This window comes from Colias philodice, chromosome 30 (genome assembly GCF_061535455.1).
Source record: "Colias philodice isolate Cphi_HAF_F1 chromosome 30, ilColPhil1 Martin Lab GWU primary, whole genome shotgun sequence".
NCBI lineage: Eukaryota > Metazoa > Arthropoda > Insecta > Lepidoptera > Pieridae > Colias > Colias philodice.
The window spans coordinates 714,594-734,270 of record NC_143115.1 but is presented as its reverse complement, the minus strand read 5'-3'; the positions used below and the strand labels follow the sequence as shown (position 1 = coordinate 734,270).

Below are 19,677 nucleotides of genomic sequence, written 5' to 3'. Positions count from 1 at the left end.
TTGTTTACTGCTAATAAATGGATATATAATTTTGGTGGTTAATTTTATCGAAGCACCGAATCAGTCGGGTCTCCAGTTATTATGAATTTCATGTAATTTTTTAATTACATCCTTAGACATGCAGGAGTTTATAAAGTTGAAAGAGACAAAATATTGCTTCAACAAAAAAAAGGTCAAATTAATTTTATCCACGTAACATAACCACGTAGGTATAATAAATATAATGTACAGGTATTTAAAAGGTAAATAAAAACATATCCAAAGTATAAACAATTTATTATCAACAATTATTTATGAGGCACTTTCATACAGCATTCGATTACGACTTATAACAGAGTTAAAAATACACATATATACATACATAATATTATTTTTTATTTTACTAAAAAAACACACCTACTCCACTCCTAGATACTTTATCAACATAATTATAAATATATTTTCATTCATTTAAATATATCCTACAAACATAGAAAAAATTTCAACCAATGACAGACAGTCTGTGTGTGTGTATGTGTGAGTGTGTACAATGATTATTATAAGTAAAAAGATATAGATAGGTTACCAACACAACATTCGATCTTCACACACGGCACACTAACGCACACACGATTAGACGTCACAGTGAGATGGCATGATTCAACTATCGTGAGAGACAAAGTGGCTAATTAGCCACATTTTGACGAGCCACTCATAGAGCGCTGATATCCTATCTACACCTTTTTACTTATATACTTAATTGTAAGTGTGTGTGTGTGTATATGTGCATATTGTAGAAGATACGCTTGTGTAGATGTGAAGATGTCTATGTGTATTTGTAGCCATAAATTGTTAATCTATAACTGTCTTACCACAAAAACTTTAGACAGGGTTTATCTTTAAGCGCGGGTTCTCTTTAATCTGGTTTTGTCATATTTCACATAGACAACTATTAAAGTGACAGATCCCTGGTTTAAAGTTAGACTGTGTTTAAATTGTTATGTGGTATACAATTATTGTTTAATTAAAACATATACATACTTATTAGATTTGAAGAAACGAAAAAACGTTTTTTCTCAAATTGAATTTAGTTAAAAAACAGAATTACCGCGGCTATTTCTGCATTTTTTATTATTATCTTCGACTGTAATTATAAAAAAGCTTCTTAAAAACATTTAATATCTTATTGTCTTCATTTTCACGTACACAATAATATTAAATAACATAATAAGAAACATAATTCATAAAAATACTTCATTAAAACATCTTATTTTATAATAATTTTATAACTTAAAAAAATAATATATGTATTTTGTTCAATAACCAATTATTATTTTTATATTTACATTTAAAAAAAATCAACAAATAATTAACTTAATATTATTTTAAATGAATTAAACGACTTATTTAAGTATTGCATGTTTTTTTTACTATTTGTAGATAATATATGACCAAAGACAAAGCCACCATAGTCTATGGTATATAGTGTGTGAAAGAGAGATTTTTGCAATAATAACGAGTTAGAAAGAGATGGCTTGCCTTTAACTATTGTTTTTGGTCCTTCGAGCGGGAAATAATATTATTTTAGTACTTTAGTATAAAATATAAATGCTTTTTTATTTGTAAATGACGTTATATGTCTAATAGATATGTTATTTCCAATTTCTAAGTGTTAAATATTATTTTTAAAAATAATTATAATTTATTTTAAAAATTTCGAGCACTTTCTAGAAACCGAGTTTTCTTTTTTTATAATGATTAATATTCATTCATAAAAACCTTACCAATATTAACAACGATTATTTTTGGACAAAATTTACAACTCATCAATCACCTGCAGAACCGCATCAAAATCGGTCTAATCGTTTGCAAGACTAGGAGATACATATAAAAATATATTTTTTATTCGTCGTCCTGTGTAAGCATAGATAGTGGATCTTCAAACACGGGTTCCGATGTTTTGCTTGTTGATTCTCTTCGTGGTACCTTTTCTGTAATATTTAAAGAAATTAATATTATATTATTATAAATATTTGCTTTTTAAATATCTGCTTTCGAGTCGTAATTATTTAACCTAAACTAGAGGCTCGCATATAAATTTATAAAGAATAGAAAAAATTCGATCACGAGGCAGGACTTGAACCCGCATCCTTTCGCGCCAATCCGGGGCGAATGCCTGACTAACTCAGCCACATAGAGGGTCGCATGTTCGATTTCTGATGAAAAATGTTAAATTACCAGATTCATTATTTAATGTATGAGTACTGAAAAACTAATAATGCTACAGGGACCAAAAATGATAAAAAATTTATACTTACAACAGTATTAATTAGAAATAGTAATTTTAATACGAGGGTCATTATTTTTATTGAAAAAATTAATTGGTATCCATCAACCATTTGCGATATTGTACATATTTTCTCTGTTTATCGCATAATTAGGTCACACATAAAAAAATGGAGTATCAAATAATTTAAAAACTAAACCTCACCTTCTTGTTTCCTAACTTTCGTAGTAAACAATTCATCATCACTCTCATCACCGAATAAATTGCCTTTTGGTTTTATGTCCTCTTTTAATTTCTCTTTCTTACTCCTGCCACTGAACAAATCTTCATCACTGTCAGATTCGAAAAGTTTATTTTTTTTAACTGTCACCTTTTTCCCGCCAAAAAGTTCGCTGTCACTGTCACTTGAATCAAATATGGAGGCTTTTTTATTTGTATTCGGGTTGTGGTTGTCGTCGAATTTTTTATCTATTGCCGATTTTTCTGTAGTTTGTATAGAAATTGTATTGTTTGATTTATTTTCGTGATTTTGAGGTTTCTCATCTGGGTTTTTGTTAACGTCGGAAAATATGTCTTCGTCGTTTAAAATGTAAACGACTTTTGATGTGACTTTCGGTTTGGAATAGTTATCGTCTGTATTTCTTTGTAATGTATCTGTGGTGTTTTTATTATTGGTTACGTCACTAATTAATTTATTATCTGTACTATGTTTATCATCTATTTGTGTGTTTTCTTTATCAGGCGAGACTTTCATATCTGTATCTAAATTCGAATCTTTTTTATCTGTTATTCGTGTCTTTGGTTCTTCTATAGAGCTTGCATTGTCTGTGGAGTCTATGGTTCCAAAATCTATGCCAGATTTTCTAGCTGCCTCTATTCGAGCTCGTCTAGTAGAAGGTCTCCGTTTTACTTGTATTTTTGCTCTTTCTTTTGATATTTTATTATTAAGTATTTCGGATTCTTTTTCGTCTTCGAAGTTAACGGTTTTCACATCTTTAGTTAATTTTTCGGTATTTTCCGGTTTGGAAGAAACTAAACCATCGACTACTTCAATTTTAAGTTCTTTTGACGATTTATTAGGAATTTCCGATTCTTTGACATCTTCAAAATTAACGGTTTTTACTTTAGTTACTTCGGTATTTTCCGATTTAGAAGTAAGTGTATCGTCAACAATTTGAATCGATTTTGACTTTTTAGGTGACGCTCCAGGTAATAAAGTATTAACGTTGATATTTAGATTAATAGGTTTTAATTTGCCAATGTTTTTATTTGGTTTTACTTCTGCGTTTTCTAACTTTTGATCGTTTTGCATTTTATTAATTTTGTCTGTTATCATAGCGTTTGTAGATCTTATAGAATCTTCTAAACTACTTTTATTTGCTACTTTATTAGATTCATCAATTGCTTTTAAATTATTTTCAATTTTAGTTTCAACTTTATCCGCTTCATTATTGGCAGTAACAAAATCCTTTTCATCAGTTTTAACTTCTTTTTGTTGAAAAATATCTTGAGAGTTAAAATCGTCAAAATCATTTGTTTCCTCAGTATCTATGTTTTTCGTTGACTCTGCGTTTGTTATGTTTTCATCTGTATTTTTTGTTAATTTTACAGTTTTAGGAATAAAATCAACCTCAATAGCAGGCGGTTCATCGTGGAATATACTAAATCTTTCGTTCGCGTCATAACTAGGGCTTGGTATATCTTCAGTGATGACGTCACTCTTCTTAAAGAACGTCTCATCATCGGAATCATCATCGAAAAGTGCGTTTACGTTTTTACTCTTTTTCGGTTCTTTTGGTTTTTCGAATTCTGGCGGCATATCGTTGAATATATCTGTGAATATAGTTGATTCTGGTTTTTCTATTTCTTTCTTATCTGTGGCAAACATATCATCTGTGGTAATTATATCAGAAAATGTGTCAGTCTTATCTTCAATAACTTTTCTTTCTTTTAAATCGGATTTAGAGTTAGGTTCATCTTTTACTGCTTCTTTTAAATCTTCATTTGATGTTAAATGTTCCTTAACGATGTTATTTTCTATATGACTAGATATATCAGGTAATGGGGGTTGTGGATTATCAAATATTTGATCTTCTTGGACATTGCTACTTATTTCTTTATTACCTACAGTAGTAACATCTTGAGTAGCATCAGATTCTACTATATTTATACTACTTGCAACGTCAACTTTATATTCTTCATCGTTATTTGTTTGTTTTGTGTTATTTGTAAACAGATCATCAATTTCATCATCATCAAATACATTAGGACTTGTTATTTGTGTTAAATTTTTGTTTAAATTTAGTTTGTCGTTTTTATCTAACGGAGTATTTTGAGTTTCCGTTTTTTCGACTGTTTTATTTATAGATTCATTATTATCAATTTCAAGTATTTCTGGAATGTTTGCATCTTGTGTACTATTTGTTATAGTTTCAACGGGGGGTTTAATATCATTTTTTACTTTTAAATCTTTCTCTTTAATATTTTCATTTACTTTAATATTTACATCATTTTCTTGTAAATCCTTATTTGTTTCTCGTTTATTACCACTAAACAATTCTTCTTCACTGTCATCATCAAAAATTCTTCTTTTGGTTATTTCATTTGGAATATAATTATCTTTTATTTTAGCCTCATTTTTACTTGAGTCTGTTTTACTTTTAACTTCTCGTACTTTTTCATCATTGAATAGATTTGAATTTTGATTTGTGACGTCAGCATTTGATTTAACACTGAGAGAATTAGTAAGAAACAATTCATCATCGCTATCATCATCAAATATACTGTTTTTCTTAACATCTGTTTTAATATTATTATCTTTTACTGTATTATTTGCGTTTACATTTGTTGTATTGACAATTTCAGTGGTAGTTTTAAATAAATCATCATCACTGTCATCATCAAATATACTTTTTGGTTTATTTGATATACTTACAGAGTTGGTTTCTATTGTTTTAATATTTTCTGTTGGAACATTATCACTAAACAAATCATCATTTAACATATCTTTAGTTTTGGTTACTTGATTTTTGTTAAGTGCATTTAATATTTCTTTATTCGTATCTGCATTTTTCTTAACTGTATCTTTTTTAATATCTGGTTTAACATTTTCTATAACTTTAACATCACTAAAAAGATCATCATCATCATCAAATATACTTCTAACATCTTTAGTTTTTTCTTTCGATACATCGTCAAATATAGATTTACTTTCCGGTTTTTTAATTATAACTTTACTTGTAAATATATCATCTATATCATCGAAAAGATCATCTGAAAACAGGTCTTTCTTTTCTGTAACCTTTTCTTCTGTTTGAACCTTTATTTCTTGTTTAACATATTTATTTTTATTAATTATTGGTTTTTTCACTTTGGGTTTAACAAATAAATCGTCTATAATATTTTTATTTTGTACAGGTTTAGGCTCTGGTTGTGTTTCTGGAATTTCTTCGTCTGAAGACGATTTTCGTTGATTACGTTTCAAGATGGCCGCTCCAATGCTGTTTGAGTCTTTATTCGAACCGAATAGAGATATACCGCCGATTGGTTTCTGCGAATAAAATTTTGTTTTAGTATAAAATTATACTTTTAATATTATATGTAAATAAATTAAGATTTTCATTGGGTTTAAATGTAAGGATAATATGCATATACAGGGTGTATACTAAGCTCAAAGGAGGTTATAGTTTTGCATACGCTGAGTACGTAAAAAATACTTATAAAATTCCAGACGCATTTTTTTCAAATAGATGAATTCTTAAAACTTTATGTATATACCCCTAAAATGCAACTCGCCCAACTTTGCCACCAGCACGTGAGTCATCGTTTAAGATTATGTTTTCATAGACAAAATGCTCACAGTCACATTAGAGAAGCGGTATATCTGCGCGAAGCTAGAGAAGAAAACATGTATTTTAAGGAAAAATTTAGCAAAACATTTTTGACGTGATTTTGTTGTTTCAGTATTTTTACGTGATCAGTGTATGCAAATCTACGAGTCCCTTCGCGCTTAGTATACCGATAGTGGGACACCCTGTATACTTAGATAGCTTGTAGACACAAATTTAAGTTTATCTTTTTAATAAATATGAGCTAATAAGTTTGTTTTTTTTTCTACAATTAAAACTATTCGTTTTCCTTATATTAAATACCTTGAATCCTTCCTCCTTAGGCTCAGGGGTTTTTTCTTTCGGTTTTTCATTAAAAAGCTCAGGCTCTGATTCATCGTCGAAAATAGGTCGTTTATCATTTGTATTTGAAACCACCTAGAAAACAAATTATAAATAAATTGCGAAAAATAAAGAAATATTTATACTTCTATCTATACCAATGAATATAATAAGAAATGTCATTTTACAAGCATTTAAGGAATAAATATAATTATGTCTAGAATACTGGAATATTATGTCAACATATCTAATTGTCTCCGAAAGAGATCGACATATTTTGATGCATCTTTCGCTAACAGATAGATTTTGCTCTTAATGACTTTCTCCCATGCTTATAATTCAGTTAATATATTTTACTTATATTACAGTATACATTGTACAGTAAATACCTTTTCTAAGGGCCCAATAATTGGGCCCTTAGAATAGGGGAATAATAAAATTAATTATAAATAATAAAAAAAAACACTAAACTAATAATGCACATACCTTTTCAACACCAGGACTGTTACCAAACAGTTCATCAACTACATTACTACTCGAAACTCTATCATTATGGGTATAGCTGTTCTTGTGTAATTCAGCGAATATATCCTCTTCGCTATCTTCTGATTCACATTGATCTAATGGCGGTGGTTCGTTTGAAAATATTGTTGCTAAAAATAAATATTTTAGGATTACATATTCTTAATATTTTTAGGTACAAGTATATTAATTGATAGCATTTTAGATTTTAAAAATAATTTGTCGAGATCAAAAAATGTAGTCTATATTAGTACTACACCAATGCTGTACAAAAAAGTGTCGTGACAACTTTTCGTAAGGATTTTTTCCGTTTAGCCCCCTTTCACAACGCGAGATAAGGAACTTCGTTCCAAAAACAAATCTCACAAATCTTACTCAGTTACTAAAAATTAAATAAATCGGGTTCTAAATCCGTTAAAATTATATAAATATAACAAATATAATTACCTCTTGTTGTTTGTTCGGCTCGATACACTTTACCTGTAGTGGGTGGTAGGTCTACAGGTATCGATGGAGGTGGGGGTATCTAAAGAAAATTGATTAAAATAGATTTTTTTTTTCATTTAATTAAATATATATTATTTACTTGATATTGAGATTAAAAGAGCAACTATGGAGTTTCTTGCCGGTTCTTCTCCATAGATACTGCTTTCCGAATCGGTGGTAAATGTTACAAATATGTAATGACGTTTCAAAAGTGATTTTATGGGTATTAAATAATTGAATAAATATATGTTCGAGTTTGAGTTCCAAGAAAAAAATATAGATAAAAGAACGTGTGCTGAGAACACGTGTCAGAAGTGAAACTTCTTTGACCAGATTCAAAGATACCAAAATCGACGCTTTACTCCATGACGCGACCTTGAAATTTTACTCTCAACGCGCCTAAAGAAGTTTCACTTAAATTAATAACTATTTAGCTTTATAATATTAGTATGTATATTATATAACTTACATCACCACCTAGTCTTCTTGCTAGCTCAGCTGCTACGTCAGCAGGCCGACACGGTCTTGGCACATCCGGTTTTGTTTGTATGTTCGTGACCACCTCCACACTTGTGTTTGAACTTGATATCTGTGAGAGAGATTTTAATTTAGTAGAGATAAGTTTAATTTTTAAGTTAAAAACGAAAAAAAAAATAATGTTATACACTTAAGTACTACTGTATTTTTTATTTTTTTTCATACTTACTAATAGCAATTAAAAATTACTGAACAGCTTTATTGAAACTGTTAACTAAGTTGAACTGCATGTAAGCCAATTATAAAATATTCAAGTTGGTTACTTGTAATAAAACAAACAAAAACAAATAAAACCAGCAAAAAAAACTTTTTCCACTTTATACATTAGTGATTAATGTAAAAAAAATACATACATAAATCTATCCTATTACAAAATAGCTTAAAATCTATATCAAAAACACTCACCGTTACATCCTTATGTTGTTTGTCCGTCTGTATGTCTGTAACTTCGGGTTCAGAATCGGAATACTCTTCCCCGGGCTGCGGCTTCGAACCCGCACTATCCGTGTCACTGTCTTCAACCACTAAACCTGAAATCCGTACTAATATTATAAATGCGAAAGTAACTCAGTCTGTCTGTGTGTTACTCAATCACGCCTAAACTACTGAACCAATTTGCATGAAATTTGGTATGGAGATATTTTGATACCCGAGAAAGGACATAGGCTACCTTTTATCGCGAAATATGTACCACGGACGAAGCCGGGGCGGACATCTAGTATTTATATAAACTAGAATCACAATCATAACTCTGCCTACGCGTGTATAAGGCAGAGTTTTCTAATGAGCGATACAATAGACTTTGAACATTACTGCTACGAAGTAAGGTGTTAATTTCAATGAATGTTTTATACAACGCCGCTCGGACATTTTTTAATTATCAACTAGTTTATGGATGACTTATTATTTATCTATAAATTTACTGTTTTGATTTTTTTAAACTCAAACTCAAACATTTATTATTCAATTAGACTTCTTCTAGAAGCACTTTTGAATCGTCATTACATATTTTTAACATTTACCACCGATTCGGAAAGCAGTATCTATGGTGAAGAACCGGCAAGAAACTCCATAGTTGCTCTTTTAAAATCATGTCAATTTACAATTAAATTAAAATTACAATTACGATTGATCAATATGTATATTGATTGATAAAATAATTTATTAAATGATAAATTTATTTATTTATACATACCGGCATGCCATTTCTTTCTCCACATTTGCGATCCAATAATATAAGGTAACGGTCTGTGATTATACATGTCCTTTGGTTTTAATATCAATCTGAAAAAAATATATAATAATATTGTAAATGCGTAAGTCTGTCCGTCTATAACGCTGACAATATCTAAATGCAAATGTCTGTCTGTTGTTATGCTTACAAGACTAAATTAAAGCACCGATTTGGATGAAGTTTCGAATGAAAATAGTTGGAAGATTTATACATTTTTAATTTTAAGATTAAATTGTAAATTCCATTTATTTTTTTTTTGCAAGTAGAAGCAAAAAATCCCTTTGAAATCTATACTTATATTATAAATCTATACTCAAACTCAAACATTCATTTATTCAATTAGACTACTATTTAGAAGCACTTTCGAATCGTCATTACATAGTATTTTTAACATTTACCACCGATTCGGAAAGCAGTATCTATGGAGAAGAATCGGCAAGAAACTCCATAGTTGCTCTTTTAAATAATGTCAATAAATTTACATAATATGTAACTTATATCTACTTAACTACATAATATGCCAAAGAACTGTCCTGTGGTGTTTACGCGACAACCCTCCATGGGTCTTTATCGTCCATATATTCCTGAATACTGTAGTACGCTCTCTGAACTAGTACATTTTTTATGTAAGTTTTAAATTTAGAACTACTAAACTCTTTAATATTGTGAGGAATTCTATTGTATAAGCGTATACCTTGACCCATAAATGAATTTTTAACTTTAGCTAATCGGAAAAATGGCATTTCAATTCTATTCTTGTTCCTTGTGCCATAATCGTGTCTATCTCCTACTCTTGTGTGTAAGTCAGAGCTTTTGTGTACATGCAAAATATTATTAAATATATACTGTGATGTAAATGTATACTTATATTATAAAGCTGAAGAGTTTGTTTGTTTGAACGCGCTAATCTCGGGAACTACTGGTCCGATTTCTAAAAATTATTTCGGTGTTAGATAGCCCATTTATCGAGGAAGGCTATAGGCTATATATATCATCACGCTAAGACCAACACGAGCGGAGCAATGCGGGTAAAACCGCGGAGCACAGCTAGTATTATAATTACCTTCCATCATCATCATCATCAGAACTGTCCGAGTCTAATATTTGCACTTGCTCATGCATAGCTTCTATTATTAAAAGACTCTGTTTTATTAGATCTAGCTCGTCATCTTGGTTTGCTTGTGTTTCTGGTTCCTGTAATATTAATAATTGATAAATTATTAAAAAAAAATGGTTGTCTGTAAAGTCGATTTACTGACGATAGTTGAACGTGACAACGTCCGATTGTGCTTCTTTGTCGCTCGTTCCGCGCTCTCGCTCGCACTTCAAGCCTTACATGGAACGCCTCAGAGCGAGGTAACGCCGCATGAGTCATGTTTTTTCGTGCGTGCAACCGGCTCTATCGAATTATAAGACGTTATCACGTCAAAACTGCCGAGCACACGTGTCAGAAGGGAAACTTCTTTGGCAAGATTCAACGATACCATCGTCGCCTCACTGCTTGACGTGACGTTATCGCCATGACGCGACCTTGAAATTTTACTCTCAACGCGCCTAAAGAAGTTTCACTTCAATTAAAAAAACAATTTGTTGATCAAAAAAATCTTAAAACATGTTTTTATTTATTACAGTCAATCTCATTGCACCAATTTACAACAGTCACAAAAATGACAGAAGTAATAAAGTGCTTAGGCAGCCTTATCGTTTTAGGCAATTTCTGGCAAACAAGTTTAGCGTACGGAAATATAAACTTTTTTTAAAGAACAATACCTAAGTTTGCTTATACATGTTGCCATTTTTAAATAAATTAATTAATATAATATATTTTTTATATACATATTTACCTTCACAGCTGCAGTTTCCATTTGTATTGTATCAATATCGTCATCGTATACTCGACTCTCGACAAATTGATTGTTACTTAGCGCCATAAATCTGTGAAAATAAATCGAATTTTCCATACGTTTATATATATATATATATATATATATATATAATTTTTGTAAATATAAATTATAATAACAATATAAAAAAGTTTTGCAAGCTAATAAAATGGATACAAACACGGAATATATTGTAAATTATTACCAAAATATCAGTAAAATATACTTTAGTGATGATTTTGTAAAGATACACAAACTTAAACAATAGAAGATGGCCTTATCACTCTTACGTGATCTCTTCCAGGCAACTTACTGTTTGTGAATTGTACAAAAAGTATAAGATTGCACTTATACTTTATGTAATAGAGACTCAATAAGTAAATAAATAGAAACCATACATATATAGTTTAAAACCTTACCCTTCTTTTAGCATAATCAGTTAAATACTTACTTATTATTAACATTCTGCAAATCAACATTCGCCGTATCTAGAGAATCCACCAATTCGTCCATCCTTGCGTTTGTTTCTGTACATTTTGTCATTATTTTCTGTAATAATTTGTTACATATTTAATTAAGAAAATTAAAAAAAATGGGCGTTTAAAAAATCTATCTAGCATGCATAGAACATATTATACAGCTACTTGGTAAAGATGTAGTGTGTTTGTAAGGGTAAAAAATTAGTCAAGCATTTTTTGATTTCAATTGTAACAAAAAAAAAATATATTTTAATTTAAAACTAACGTCTTGAGCTGGCTTCATACGTGGTTTTATATAATCTAGTAATAGAACTTGTATATCACAAGCATATCTAACGGTGAAATAATTTTCTAAATTGGTCCAGGAGTTCTTGACATAAGCACATTTAAACAAACAAACTCTTCAGCTTTATATTATTAGTATAGATATAATTTTGATTAAAAATATTTATACTAACTAGCTTTTTCCCGCGGTTTTTCAAAATCCACAGCCAAAAATTTACGCATATTTTTTTTTTTAAATCAACATTTTTTTTATTTCTTACCTGATGTATATTCTGCAATAAGTCCAGCAAGTGCCTATCACCGTTGAGACTCCATTTTGACGCGGCGGAGCGTAGCGTTTCCGTATCCACTTTCTCCATCTTGAAATAATTTATTTTTCTCAAATATAAACACGCTAATTAGTCTGTGGTTGTTGTTAATAATAGATTTGATTTTGTGATTGCCTTATAAGGAGATTTTAAGATTGTGTGTGTACACTTGTTACTTTTTTGTATGTGTATGTAGTGTAACTTTAAAATCTCTGGACTGAATTTTATGTATAAATAGGATACACTATAATTTTCTTAAAAATAAAAATTATTTGACACTAGCTGTGCTTCGCGGTTTCACCTGCGTGGCTCCGCTCCTGTTGATCTTAGAGTGATTATATTATATAGTCTATAGCCTTCCACGATAAATGGGCTATCTAACACCGAACCGGACCAGTAGTTCCTGAGATTAGCGCGATCAAACAAACAAACTCTTCAGCTTTATAATATTAGTATAGATTGTTTTATTTGTTGTAAAACATCTGTGTTATTAGAAAAAATTTGTCCAAAAGTTTATCAAAATAATATATCATAGATAAAAAAACTCTTGCTTTTTACCTGAAAGCGGAATTTGTATAAGAACATTAAATAGAGTAGTAGATAATTAATTATAATTACAATAATATGATAATGAATTCCAGCATTTAGATATAATTAACAGAGTTGAATACTATTTCACTAGCCAAATAATTTCACATACTTTCTCCTAAAAATATATCAAACTTAAGTATATACATATATAAGTATCACTTTAAGTATATCTAAGTAACACTTGGAAAATAACTTATAAGGATTCATTAATTAGGAAGACAGTTGTATGGTGACATATCAATAACATCACTTTTGTAACTTAGCTTTCACCTGCGGCTGTGCCCGCTTCAAAAACTGAATAAATTATATACTTAAACCTTGCTCGAGTATCACTCTTTTTATAAAAAAAAACAATATCAAAATCTGTTGCATAGTTTTAAAGGTATAAGCATAAATAGGGACGGACTGACAGATCTGTTTTATAGTATTTATGTAGTGATATCCTTCAGTGTATTGGCAAAATAATATTTACGGGAATAGCTAGTACATAAAAGATTACATAGACACAGTTAATAACAGGAATTTACAAGCTAAGTTTGCCTAAACTACTATAATCTCTGAGACCATTTTTTTCACATAAAAATATGAATATTGTAATAAGTGTATTATTTCTTATTACATTTAATGTTTTGTCATTGATTTGAGCATAAAAAACTTAATATAAATCAATATAAGCAAATCTAATAAAAATACAACATTATTTATTTATTTTGGCACTTCTTACTTTCCTGTAAAGAAAATTAAAGTCTTAATATTATGTCAATTACATATAACCCAAACCCAACAAGACAAGAATCGAATATAGATATTAATTTGAAATTAAATGATTGTGATTTAATCAGTTAATTGAAATATTAGGAACTAAAAACGCTGTTTAAAAAAATGCAAGAAATATCTAATATCGGATACAGACTAGAGAAACTGTCCAATTCGGCGAACTATGCCGTAATTATAAATGTTTAAAACATTTAAAATGTCACCAAACTACCTGTGTTGAATTAATTATTACACGCAATTCAATTAGAAGATTTTAAATTCAAATTCATATAAATACATTATAAACGTCATTTTTATGGGGCGTTATAACTTATAGCTCACGGAAAAACTAATAGCAAATCTCAAAACTCGATGCTAAAAACATAATAAATAGAATGTGATTTTACACGCAAAAACTTTGTGATACTCACTGTTACGTTAGTTTTTCCTACATTACTTTTCGATCCGTCCAGACAATAGTTATGGTTAGAAAGTATTTACTTTTTGTGTACTTTTTAAAATTAAAGTAAACAAAAACTGATAACACGTCCTTTCACCACTATGAAATTTGACTTTTACGTTTCAATTTTGACTTTTGACAAGACTCATGAATGAAAGGCGAAAGTTGGTTGAAACTTGGTATTGCAATGTGCAATAATGTATTAATAGAAGTTTAATTAATACCCACCCACAAGTTAAAAAGAGCTATTCGAATAATTGAATACACATTTAATCTCATTTAATATTAAAAACAAAACGTAGACTTTGAAAAATTTAAGTATAAATTATGCAGATATTTAAGCTTGATTGAAAAGCTTCTATTGCCAGTTATTAGCTGTCACATTCACTTTTGACATAATCTACTATCAGTCATCTGTCATTTGAAAGGAAAACCTTCGCGAATTTTCCGTGTTGTTGTCGCATCTCTTATTGTTTACGTCTTGTTTACGTATTTTATTTATTAATTTTCAGTATTTAAAAATGAATAGAGACAAACGAGAACCTGAATATCCTGTAGAACTCGAATCTCAATTTATTCTTAGACTACCAGAGGAGCCTGCGAAAGTATTACGCGAAGTTCTGAAATCTGGTGAAAATCTAAAAAATCGCTTAACAATACAAGTTGATAACGAGATGAGGACAGGCGAGGTAAGATTTGACCACTGGCTGATGCACGCTAAAATCCAAGACCTGCCTACAATAATAGAATCACTTAAAACCATTGATACAAAGAGTTTCTACAAGACCGCGGATATTTGTCAAATAATGATATGTAAAGAAGAAGCTGATCAGCCCCTTGAAGAAGAATCGCCAACTAAAACGAAAAAGAAAGACCCGTATAAAGTAGATAAAAAATTCCTATATCCACACGGCATAACACCGCCAACCAAGAACGTGCGAAAGCGTCGCTTCAGAAAAACGCTAAAAAAGAAATACGCAGAAGCGCCAGAAATAGAAAAAGAAGTAAAACGGGTAAAAATGTACTTTAAGGGCCGTTGGGGGAGGGGGGTAAAGGGGGGGAGGAGGTGAGGAGGGGGGGAGAGGAACCCCCTCTGTGAAGGGGGAGGTGCGGAACCCCCCCCTTTTCGGCGGGGCGGGCGGGCTAATATTATATAATAATACGCGGGCTAACCCAATTGGTGTGCTCGATCTCAAATCGACTTTCGATTTTTTCTTTTATGGTAAAAAAAAATATTTAGAATTAATTGAATGTACTCACAATATTATCGAATTCCCTGAACTAAAAAAATTCCTGATTTTACTGATAAGAGATCCCAGAGATTGTTTATTATGGTACCATTCTTGGGCTACATAAAAATGGATTTATATTTACATTGCAAATACAAATTTGAAAAAAATCGATTTTTCAGAAATCGATTTTTATATTGTGTCAGACACTGCCTTAGCTCCGGCGCTACGGGAAGTGCAGCCCTTCCGCCCTTGCGTGACAAAGCACGGTCGCCCGTACTCCGCTTCACAGCTTCGGCTTGTTGGTCGCCTTCAGCGACCAGCCTCAGCCGCTCCGCTCCGCACGGCTCCCGAGCTTTGTCACGGCGGGCGAGGGCTGCTCTCCCTCCGCGCCTCCGGCTTTTTACATACACTCTAGGGGTAGGGCAGACAAGACCACGTGGAATTCGGGGTTGACAGCTTCGGTTCTGTGGCAAGTCTTATGATAATGCAATGCTTATTTTAGCGTAACGTTTTTTAGCTAGATTCGGACTTTCGCAGCTTAATATTGAATACATAATATTCCATCATTGAAAAAAATTACATTTTACAAGAATTGTACTTGCAAAAACGAAACGCAACAAAAAAAACAAATGTCAAGATGGTTGCTCGAAATTGTATGAAAAATTATGAAACTTTGATAATTAATTTCTAAAAAACTATAAATCTCCGCCGGTTAAGATTTTACGGGTCAGTTACTTAGGCATAGACCTTTCTCCAAAAAAATTTTGGTTGCCCAACTCGATGGCCCTTAAGGTACATTTTAGCCGTAAAACGCTTATTACGAGCTGACAACGAAGCTGTGAGCGTCACATGGGAGGTGGTCAAAGAGGATGACCATAAACCAGAAACAAGTACTCCTAAACCGAAACCAGAGAGGAGAAAGGCGGAACGAGCACCTAAAAAGGAGGTCGCGAAGCCTAAACAGGAAACGTCAAATGTAGTAGATATATTCGGAGGCGCAGTCAGCGATAGTGACAATGAAGACGATAACATCAACGTCGAAATGGAAGAAAGCCGTCTATCACCTTACAGCCGTCTTTCCGACAACAGCATGCTGGGAATGGAACAGAAAACATATCCTATAGAATTTGAATCACAAATGTTCGCAAAAACGAAACACACACCGAACCAAATGGAATATTCAGAAGACGAGTATTCTCGCGACAAAGACAACATGACGTTCAGAATAGAGCAATTAAAAGCAGAACTGGATGAACTCAAACAGCGAAGACAAAGAACACAGAATGAAATATCTGGAATTGACAATTTAGCGCTACGTCAGAGATTCCAAGAAACGTTACATACTCTAAACCAGGATATAATGTATAAGGAGATGGAATATCAAGGGATGATCACTCTACAGAACTCGGATGATATTTAAAAGAAGTAGCGAGTTATCTTACTTGACGTAAAAATGACCATTTGGAAGTAATTTTGAAAAGCGAATGCTTTGTTTTGAGGGTGAAGAGAGACAGGTGGACACCAGATGGGTTTATTATAGTTTATAATCATCATAATTATAATGATGGTGATGATGATGATGAAAATTGAGTTTCTAAAGGGATAGGCTCTTTTAAACGTTTTTGCTGTCTGCAATACTGTAGGTCTTAAACGGATGAACCTGTTTCAGAAAAAAGAAAATATTATATTTAATTATTTAGTGGGTTGTGTCTTTGTAAATAATAAGTCTTGTCAATTTAGTTGATAGGATAGGATAAGGAGATGTAGTTTTGAAGAGATATAATTGAAGATTTTTGTAAAATATATTTCCTTTTTTAATTGGTAAATATTGTGTTTATTTTGTCATACAATGGTAAAATGAAATTAACTAACATTAAAATTAAAAGCGGACTGTACAAAAATCTTGTTTTAAATGTACTTAAATCGATTTATCTATCATATATATCAAAAATCAATTTTATACAAAAATAAATTTTTATTAGAATCTATGTACATACCTATTGTTTTGATGTGCTTACTTTGATGTGCTCCTAACTATTGAGTTGTACCTATTTTTAAATCATGTCATACATATTGATTAAAATACTATATTAGTATTAGAATCATGTAAATCGTAGTATTTAAGCATAATAAAACTTATATTTTTACAATATGGCTACATGTATTTTTTACAGAAATAAAATGATTACTGACAAATAAATGGGTTTTATTTTTAAAGTATTCTTATTTTACCTGTATAGTATGGTGAACTTATCTCTGAAAGTACGGGTCTGATTCGAAAAATTATTTCAATGTAAGACTAGAGCAAATTTATTATCGAGGAAGTCTATAGTGTGGCTATAGGCACAGAAGAATAACTAGTAGCTAGCTTTAGGCAATATAATATTACTAGCGGTCCACCCCGGCTTCGCCCGTGGTACATATTTCGCAATAAAAGGTAGCCTATGTCCTTTCTCGGGTATCAAAATATCTCTATACCAACTTTCATGCAAATTGGTTCAGTAGTTTAGGCGTGATTGAGTAACAGACAGACAGACAGAGTTACTTTCGCATTTATAATATTAGAATGGATTATCATCACGCTAAGACGTATCCGTTGTGTAATGTGTAGGGAGTTTTAAAATCTAAGCACGCCTACTTATGAATTACCTAATTATTATGGGGACAGATAAAAAGAGCGTGTGCCGAGTACGTGTCAGAAGTGAAACTTCTTTTGCAAGATTCAAAGATACCAAAATCATCGCCTTACTCCATGAAGTGACGGTATTGCCAAATGCCATGACGTGTTGGGTTGTGGAATAAAACGCCTTCGTCACAATTGATATTTTAATATTCCTCCTTGTTACATTCACTATTTACTATAGTATTCGCAATCTTTCACAATCACAATCTTAAATAATAGATTTAAATAATCCTAAAACAAGCACGAGGCACGGCTAAGGCACTGACTTGTTGACCGCACTGGTCGGCTGTTCAGGATCAATTGCTAGCTGATCGTTTCTTCAAAAAATGTGAGCGATCGACTGACAACTAACCGACTGGAGGGGAGGTTAAGTTGTCAGGCGGTAGATTATAAATAACAGAAAACCTTGTCTATGGAAATGTACTATGTATGATTTTAAGATTTGTAACAGCTCGGCCATCCGATCTTCAACGAGTGCCTTCGTTGGCTTGAATTAAATTTAAACAAAAATAAAATGTTAAAATATGGAAAACAAAATGCAACCATGCTTACATGAAATTGAAACAAATACTTATAATTAATAATATGTATTTACAACTAGTTCCCAAAGTTTGAATTGGTATGATTAGCTTTTACAAATAATCAAAATTACACAAGGAAACAAGCCTAGGATAAGATTTACAAATTTCGAAAAAAAAAAATGAATAAATATATATCTCTATTGGAACAACTTCGACAATCGCTACAAACATTTGTATAACAAAAACTCACTTCTCTATCCGTTTGATTAGGACTAATTCAAATTCAAATAATTTATTGCTCACCAATACATTTTTACATATTAGTGACCTTATGCAGGTATTGCAATACAATCATAATGTTATATTTAAATTACATAATACTATCTCATACATTTAAATTTTAAATTTGACAATAATTAGATCACAAAAATAACAATGTACAATAATAATTGTTGCTTTCTTATGGGCGGCACATCATTGTACCCAGCATGCCCTTAACAGTAATAAAAATCACTCAGTACTCACTGCTTGCACATAGACTGCATATTGTTACTCTTTGGGCGGCACATCATGCCCGGCATGCCCACAGTATGTAAGCTATTCGTTTTGGGCGGCACATCATTGTGCCCGGCATGCCCACAGTATGTAAGCTATTCGTTTTGGGCGGCACATCATTGTGCCCGGCATGCCCACAGTATGTAAGCTATTCGTTTTGGGCGGCACATCATTGTGCCCGGCATGCCCACAGTATGTAAGCTATTCGTTTTGGGCGGCACATCATTGTGCCCGGCATGCCCACAGTATGTAAGCTATTCGTTTTGGGCGGCACATCATTGTGCCCGGCATGCCCACAGTATGTAAGCTATTCGTTTTGGGCGGCACATCATTGTGCCCGGCATACCCATAATAATCATACAAAATCACTCGGTACTCACTGTTCACACATATACTGCATTTTGGTTCTCGTTGGGCGGCATATTGTGCCCGGCATGCCCACAATATGCAAGCTATTTCAAATTCCATGTGTTTGTTATAAACGTCGATCATTCTTCGTTCATACCAAACACGTAGACTTGACTCGTCATTTTAAAGGAGGATGTGTATTACAACATACATAAAGAACTTTAAACTACCTAATGTGTATGTATAAAATTTAATTATTTTGATTCTCAATGGCATCAGAACAACTGTCATCACCGTCATTATCGCTATCAGACATCGATTTAAAATTTAACCAAGGGTGCATTTTGTCGGCTGCCACGACA

At 31.7% G+C, this 19,677-nt stretch overlaps 2 protein-coding genes across 2 annotated transcripts; one reads left to right on the top strand and one right to left on the bottom strand.

Moving 5' to 3' along the window:
• Positions 1-257: 257 nt before the first annotated feature.
• FAM21 (Family with sequence similarity 21) lies at positions 258-14,094 on the bottom strand. The gene is made up of 13 exons (XM_089713283.1): positions 13,948-14,094; positions 12,122-12,220; positions 11,549-11,646; positions 11,059-11,149; positions 10,278-10,408; positions 9,176-9,264; positions 8,386-8,510; positions 7,913-8,032; positions 7,405-7,483; positions 6,922-7,088; positions 6,418-6,531; positions 2,471-5,816; positions 258-1,970 (listed from the first exon to the last, which is right to left on the bottom strand). Exons 2-13 carry the CDS (start codon positions 12,218-12,220, stop codon positions 1,882-1,884), a joined length of 4,548 nt encoding a protein of 1,515 aa, XP_089569409.1. The 5' UTR covers positions 13,948-14,094; the 3' UTR covers positions 258-1,881.
• Positions 14,095-14,388: 294 nt separating this feature from the next.
• LOC149475342 (transcription initiation factor TFIID subunit 7-like) lies at positions 14,389-17,398 on the top strand. The gene is made up of 2 exons (XM_089713238.1): positions 14,389-14,980; positions 16,014-17,398. Exons 1-2 carry the CDS (start codon positions 14,498-14,500, stop codon positions 16,626-16,628), a joined length of 1,098 nt encoding a protein of 365 aa, XP_089569364.1. The 5' UTR covers positions 14,389-14,497; the 3' UTR covers positions 16,629-17,398.
• Positions 17,399-19,677: the final 2,279 nt, after the last annotated feature.

What these genes read in the sequence shown, in the direction of transcription:
- FAM21 (XM_089713283.1), bottom strand. Translation starts at nt 12,220, where the DNA reads ATGGAGAAAGTGGATACGGAAACGCTACGCTCCGCCGCGTCAAAATGG. An exon ending in AACAACATAAGGATGTAACG is followed by an intron (nt 8,033 to 8,385) that starts GTGAGTGTTTTT and finishes TCTCTCTCACAG; the next exon opens with ATATCAAGTTCAAACACAAG. An exon ending in CTAAGGAGGAAGGATTCAAG is followed by an intron (nt 5,817 to 6,417) that starts GTATTTAATATA and finishes TTTTATTCGCAG; the next exon opens with AAACCAATCGGCGGTATATC.
- LOC149475342 (XM_089713238.1), top strand. Translation starts at nt 14,498, where the DNA reads ATGAATAGAGACAAACGAGAACCTGAATATCCTGTAGAACTCGAATCT. An exon ending in CGCCAGAAATAGAAAAAGAA is followed by an intron (nt 14,981 to 16,013) that starts GTAAAACGGGTA and finishes TACATTTTAGCC; the next exon opens with GTAAAACGCTTATTACGAGC.